The sequence below is a fragment of the Scyliorhinus canicula genome, chromosome 6 (assembly GCF_902713615.1).
Source record: "Scyliorhinus canicula chromosome 6, sScyCan1.1, whole genome shotgun sequence".
Taxonomy (NCBI): domain Eukaryota; kingdom Metazoa; phylum Chordata; class Chondrichthyes; order Carcharhiniformes; family Scyliorhinidae; genus Scyliorhinus; species Scyliorhinus canicula.
The window spans coordinates 210,081,894-210,089,053 of record NC_052151.1 but is presented as its reverse complement, the minus strand read 5'-3'; the positions used below and the strand labels follow the sequence as shown (position 1 = coordinate 210,089,053).

General features: G+C 44.2%; 1 protein-coding gene across 1 annotated transcript; it reads left to right on the top strand.

Moving 5' to 3' along the window:
- The first annotated feature begins 2,625 nt into the window (after positions 1–2,625).
- On the top strand, positions 2,626–5,162 carry LOC119968005 (probable G-protein coupled receptor 139). Its single transcript, XM_038801106.1, has 2 exons — positions 2,626–2,692; positions 4,240–5,162. The coding sequence occupies exons 1-2, from the start codon at positions 2,626–2,628 to the stop codon at positions 5,160–5,162; spliced, it is 990 nt and encodes a 329-aa protein (XP_038657034.1).
- Positions 5,163–7,160: the final 1,998 nt, after the last annotated feature.

The following is a 7,160-nucleotide window of genomic DNA, read 5'->3' as shown; positions in this document are numbered from 1 at the left end:
AGCCAGTGAGATCAGACAGTGTGTAACCCAGGGAGGACGGAGCCAGTCGGATCAGACAGTGTGTAACCCGGGGAGGATGGGGTCAGTGAGATCAGACAGTGTGGAATTCCTGGAGGATGGAGTCAGTGAGATCAGACAGTGTGTAACACGCGGAGGGTGGTGCCAGTGAGATCAGACAGTGTGTAACCCGGGGAGGATGGAGCCAGTGAGATCAGACAGTGTGTAACCCGGGGAGGATGGAGCCAGTGAGATCAGACAGTGTGTAACCCGGGGAGGATGGAGTCAGTGAGATCAGACAGTGTGTAACCCGGGGAGGATGGAGTCAGTGAGATCAGACAGTGTGTAACCCGGGGAGGATGGAGTCAGTGTGATCAGACACTGTGTAACCCGGGGAAGATGGAGTCAGTGAGTTCAGTCAGTGTGTAAACCGGGGAAGATGGAGTCAGTGAGATCAGACAGTGTGTAACCCGGGGAGGATGGAGCCAGTGAGATCAGACAGTGTGTAACACGGGGAGGATGGAGTCAGTGTGATCAGACAGTGTGTAACCCGGGGAGGATGTAGCCAGTGAGATCAGTCAGTGTGTAAATCGGGGAGGATGGAGCCAGTGCGATCAGACAGTGTGTAACCCGGGGAGGATGGAGTCATTGAGATCAGATAGTGTGTAACCCGGGGAGGATGGTGCCAGTGAGATCAGACAGTGTATAACCCGGGGAGGATGGAGTCAGTGAGATCAGACAGTGTGTAACCCGGGGAGGATGGAGTCAGTGAGTTCAGACAGTGTGTAACCCGGGGAGGATGGAGCCAGTGAGATCAGACAGTTTGTAACCCGGGGAGGATGGAGTCATTGAGATCAGATAGTGTGTAACCCGGGGAGGATGGTGCCAGTGAGATCAGACAGTGTATAACCCGGGGAGGATGGAGCCAGTGATATCGGACAGTGTACAATCTGCCAAAGATGGAGCCAGAGAAATTGGATAGTGTGTCTCCCATGGAGCAACGGCGCACCTTCAATTAAACACAGCGGTGGCGGCACAGGATTAGCTGTGCTGCCTCACAACGCTATGGACTCGGGTTCAACCCGGGCCTCGGGTCACTGTCCGTGTTGAGTTTGCACAATCTCCCCGTAACCCGCATCTGCATGGGTCTCACCACCACAAAGCCAAAGGGTGGGTAGATTGGCCACACTCAATTGCCCCTTATTTGCAAAAAAAATAATTGGGTACCCTAAATTTTGAGGAAAAAAAGAAGCACAGAGCCTTGCAGCGTGGGGCCCAGGCCATTGTGCATGTTGGAAGGGTGGGGGCTGGCGAGAGAGAGATTTGCGGGACACACTGAGAAGCTAATGTGTGGGAAGACCATGAGAATACCCTAACGTTATTGTCAGTCTGAAATGTATGAATGTCTACGTTATCCATACTCAGTTAGTGATCTTCCGCAGCCCTCTGGTGTGGGGCGGGGGGGGGGGGGGGAGGGGGGGGAGAGACGATTTCAAAGATTAACAGTCTTCTATGTGAAGAAATTCCGACTCACCTTGTTCCAAAGTGCCATTCATTATATTGTGAAATTGTGCCCCTCGACTCAACAAACTTGGGAAACATCTTACCTGCATCTCCCCTGTCCTTTGATCTAAGGACTCTTTTGGTTTCAATGTTGTTACCTCCGATTCTTCGAAACTCGAGAGAATAGAAGCCGAGGTTGCCCAAGCTGTCTCCCTAAAACAGTGATCTCCGGAATAAGTTTGCTGAACCGTTGTTACACTCCTTCTCTGGTGGCTTTACAAGGTGCATGGTTAGAATCTAAAATGAACGGCCTGAGAATGTGGCGAAGCCATATTCAATCAGAATTAAATTGAAAAAGCAACAATTCACAAAACAGCGATGAGGAGGTTGGAAAGTGAGTTCAGCTGAGTTGGTTTTGCAGGGAGCCGACGTTGAAAAATGGACAGAATGGCCAACAGCAGAGTTACAAACATGATGTCATTTGTTTCCATTCAAATAGTAATTGAAATGAATTGGGCCAGGTAAATAGAACAGCCACCTTTCCGAATACAGAGTGACTGAAAAGAGACTCTGATGTTAGGGATTTAATGACAGAATGGTCAATCAGAATGAATGCCACCTCTGAAACAGTATACATTCTCCAGGTGTCTGCGTGGATCTCACCCTCAAAATACAAAGATGCAGGGATAGGCCAGGCTACATTTCTCCTTAATTGAAAACAATTTGGGTACAGTAACTTTATATTTATATGAATTTTAAATTTATATGAAAAATCTCTGAGACAGTATGAGATCAAGCGATGGGAGTCATGATGTTTACTGGAAAATTCCCATCGCTGTTTAACACACCTTCCAATTATTAGAATGTGTCCAGTCAATGAGGAATAATGTGGTTCAATTGAATCCTGATACCTCAACGTACATTACCTCAACAGAGAATTGTCACAGATGTCGTAATCTGTGTGTTAAACGTTTCAGAAAAAAAACAATCTGAATAATTTTGCAATGTCAGTATCTCCATGGAGATCCTGGAGTGTATAAAGTTAGAGCAAAGGGAATATATCACCCAGACTTTAATACAAAACACAGTCGACTGCTCAAAGCGACAGATTGAATTGGCGCAAAAATGCATCGACCAATTCAATGGGTCAGAAAAATATTTTATCCGATTCTTGCAATTGTTGGTGTGCCTGGTAAGTACCACAGACAAATTTTGTTAATTAAGCCCGTGTATGTGGTGTTTGTGCTATTATTCTGTGGATGAATTCTTGTTGTGGTAACTTTGGTCGAATTATTACAGTTTATACTCACACTTCAATAATACGAATGCAATACATTTTGGGAATTCTCCGTGTGGTTATATTCTGCTGCATCTACTGCTCCAGGTTACAATTGTTGCATTCAGTGTAATGTTATGTCCCGTTGAATCAAATAGCGAAGCAGGAAACCAATGAGAAGAACATCGTAGCTATGAGAAGAAGGCATTAGTAGGTTCCCTGTCGCTGTAGAATTCTACTGAATGAGGTTACTGAATGTAGCGGATTACCAAACCACAGTGCCTATGTCTTATTCTGTATCAGTATTTGTCAATCTAAAATTTCACCCAGATTACTAACTTGGACTCAGCACATGAAAACAATGATATGCGTTTCACTGGATATCTGACATTGTACAATTGTATTCAGTGTTTGACCCCGTCTTACACTTACTCCAAGTAGAGTTAATTACAGCACTTTCTGGTCCTGATCAATGTCGTTCCGAAAGGTAGTGTTGAGCGCATTGGGTTATGTGCAGTCTTTTTATAAATAATCAATCAGAATATCACAAACATACACTGATAACTATAATTAATTAAAACTCAAGTTACAGGTTTCACAGCAGGGAAATACGTCCGGAAATGGTTTCAATGTGTCTTCAGGATCGATCCGAGCTCCTCTGACGTCCATTCCATTCTCACACAAGTAAAAACTTTGCTTCTTCTGAAATGTTTTTCATCCCAACTACCCCAATCAGTAGCAAAGCCACATTCTCACCACTTTCGGAATAAAACATTCTCTCTTGATCAATTTTGTGGATTTATGTGGATTTTAGCCTCATATTTCTGTAATTCAGAATTGGACACATGCGCAGAATCTCAGGTAACCTCTCCATATTTCCATTCTCAAACCTCTTTGGAATTGTAAAGACCACCATTAGCTCTCACATCAGCCTTCTCTATGCAAGGCGCATATTTCCCGTTAATTCTCGCCTCATCGTTCTGTTATTTTGTTCATACAGACGATGTGTACGTGCGTCACATTCTGAACAATTTGTATTGTGATGGGAAGCACGTTGAGTGGCTTTAATTGCAGGTCCGTAAAAATAATTCAGTCTGTCTTTTTGTGAACCAGCAGCAATGAACTCCAGTGCTTTGAAAACATTTACATTTACAGCGATAAGTTTGCAGGCGTACTTCTTCCGAAGTGTAATAACTAATGCATCTGTTACCACGTACCACTGTCACTCTCAATGATCCGAGATGAATGTCATCTCTCTGTCTGATGAACTGCCACTGACCTGGTGTTTGGTGTCCGAGTCGAGGGAGGGATTTAAAGGTGAATTTGAATGCCAACTGAAATCATGGTTGAAATTTGTTACCCTCTGTCATTTATAACTCACCATTATTGAATATCAAATTCCAGGCTGTGTAAACTCAGAAAATGATTTTTTTGTCATGAAATTTGCTTGCCTTTCCATACAGTTAATGGAGTCGCAATCGTGATCCTGTCCCATGGAAATATTGGCCTCTCCACCTGCACCACTCGATACTTGGTGGCAATGGCGATGGCGGATCTACTGGTCATTATCACTGAGGTTATTTTCAACCGAATCAACAGTTATTATTTTCCAGTAAGTCTCCTCAGAATCACCCCTGTGTGCAGTGTTATCCATGTCCTGAACCGTGCGGCCCTAGACTGTTCTGTTTGGTTTACCGTCGCATTCACTTTTGATCGATTTATCGCCATTTGCTGGCTGAAGCTGAAATCGAAATATTGCACCAAGAGAACAGCGGCGGTGATACTGGCAACAACCGGCATTTTGCTCTGTTTAAAAAGTATTCCCATCTATTTCAGATTTAAACCCAAGTTGATCGTCTACAATGTACCATTCTTCTGTTCTAACAAACGAAGCTATTTTACTGACCCGAGATGGATTGGTTTTCGCAAGTTTGAAAAGATACTAACCCCAATGATACCATTCGGGTTAATTCTGTTGCTTAATGCTTTGACAGTCAATCACATTTTAGTGACCAGTCGAGTCCGTAAAACACTGAGGAGTCAGAGCAAGACAGAGAATCACCATGACCCAGAGATGGAGAGCAGAAAGAAGTCTATTGTTTTGCTCTTCAGCATATCCGGCAGCTTCATACTCCTGTGGTTGGTGTACATTTTATATTTTTTTAATGCTGCAAACGGATTAGATGACGATGCTTTCTATACCTTTGAGAACATCGCTTATATGCTGCGGGATTTAAGTTGCTGCACAAACACATTTATTTATGTGACAACTCAGTCCAAATTCAGAGAGTATTTGAAGAGGGCGGTGAAATATCCGTTTGCACCAATTATTAAATTAATTAATAAACACAAAAATGGAAAGCAGCTCAAAGATCCAGAGTTGTAGAGCAAGAGGTGTCTGCTGAAGGACTAAAAGAAAAGGTCAGTAGGATTAAAAACATCAAAGTGTGTTCAGGGGAAGAGTAACAGAGTGACAGAGGATCAGTAGATTAGCAGCAGGTATGTCAAACACCGAGCAGCAGTGAGTCCGGAGGAAGTCAGACACTCAGGGGACCTGAAATAAAGGAGCCAAAGTGATCAGACACAGTGTTGAGCAGTGGTCCAAACACAAAGGAAGATTTCAGATCACCTGCGGTAACCCTGCAGCAGAGTCACAGACAGCAGAGGGCAGAGGGACGATGGCGACAGATGACATGTGGATTCCCGGTTATACGTTAACAGGAGTATCCTGGCGGGCGAGGAAGTAGAAACAAAGGATGAGAGATGATCTTTGGGATAGTGTGCATAATGGGGCCAGGAGGATAATCAGAAAACTCCCCAAACGGACAGGAGGTAAAACAGCGAACACGGTCTCCCCAACTCCTCCTCTGGCTCCATTCACATCTCCTGATACCTTCTCAACATACAAGAAAAATCGTTCGTACAAAGACAAAAGTGTGAAACTGAATAAAGCTTGCTTGGGCAAAATATTACTTTAATTATTTGTCTATCATCCGTCCGTCCGCCTGCCCCTCCCTCCCTCCCTGGCACCCTTCCTCTCTTCCTCCGTCATCCTTCTCTCTATTTGTTCGTCCGTCCTTCTCTCCTTCCCTCCCTCCCTCCGTCCATTCACCACCTGTCCATCCATCACCCAGCCCTCCCAGTCATGCAGGGCATCCGTGTGACCACCCCTGGTCTGTAAGGTATTGCTCTCCTTATTTAAGTAAATACATTAGAAGCATTTGGGCCCAGAAAGCTTTTCACAAGGTGCAACACAAAAGTTTGCTGCATAAGATAAAGATGCATGGCATTAATGGTAAAGTTGGAGCATGGACAGAGGATTAGTTAATTAATAGAAAGCAAAGAGTTGGGATAAATGGGTGTTTCTCTGGTTGGCAATCAGTAGCTCGTGGTGTCCCTCAGGGATCCGTGTTGGGCCCACAATTGTTCACAATTTTCATAGATGATTTGGAGTTGGGGACCAAGGGTAATGTGTCCAAGTTTGCAGACGACACTAAGATGAGTGGTAAAGCGAAAAGTGCAGAGGATACTGGAAGTCTGCAGAGTGATTTGGATAAGTTAAGTGAATGGGCTCGGGTCTGGCAGATGGAATACAATGTTGACAAATGTGAGGTTATCCATTTTGGTAGGAATAGCAGCAAGAGTGATTATTATTGAAATTATAAAATATTAAAACATGCTGCTATGCAGAGAGACCTGGGTGTTTCTGCATGAGTCGCAAAAAAGTTGGTTGACTGGTGCAACAGGTGATTAAGAAGGCAAATAAAATGTTGCCCTTCATTGCTGGAGGGATGGAGTTTAAGACTTGGGGGGTTATGCTGCAATTGTATAAGGTGTTAGTGAGGCCACACTTGAAGTATTGTGTTCAGTTTTGGCCTCCTTACCCGAGAAAGGACGTACTGGAGCTGGAGTGTGCAGAGGAGATTCACGAGGTTAATCCCAGACCTGAAGGGGTTGGATTACGAGGAGAGGTTGAGTAGGCTAGGACTGTACTCGTTGGAATTTAGAAAGATGAGGGGGGATCTTATCGAAACATATAAAATTATGAAGGGAATAGATGGGATAGATGCAGGCAGGTTGTTTCCACTGGTGGGTGAACGCAGAACTAGGCGGCATAGCCTCAAAATAAGGGGAAGTGGATTTAGGACTGAGTTTAGGAGGAACTTCTTCACCCAAAGGGTTTTGAATCTATGGAATTCCTTGTCCAGTGAAACAGTTGAGGCTCCTTCAATAAATGTTTTTAAGATAAATATTGAGAGCTTTTTGAAAAATAAAGGGATTAAGGGTTATAGTGTTCGAGCCGGAAAGTGGAGCTGAGTCTGCAAAAGATCAGCCATGATCTCATTGAATAGCGGAGCAGGTGCGAGGGGTCAGATGGCCTACT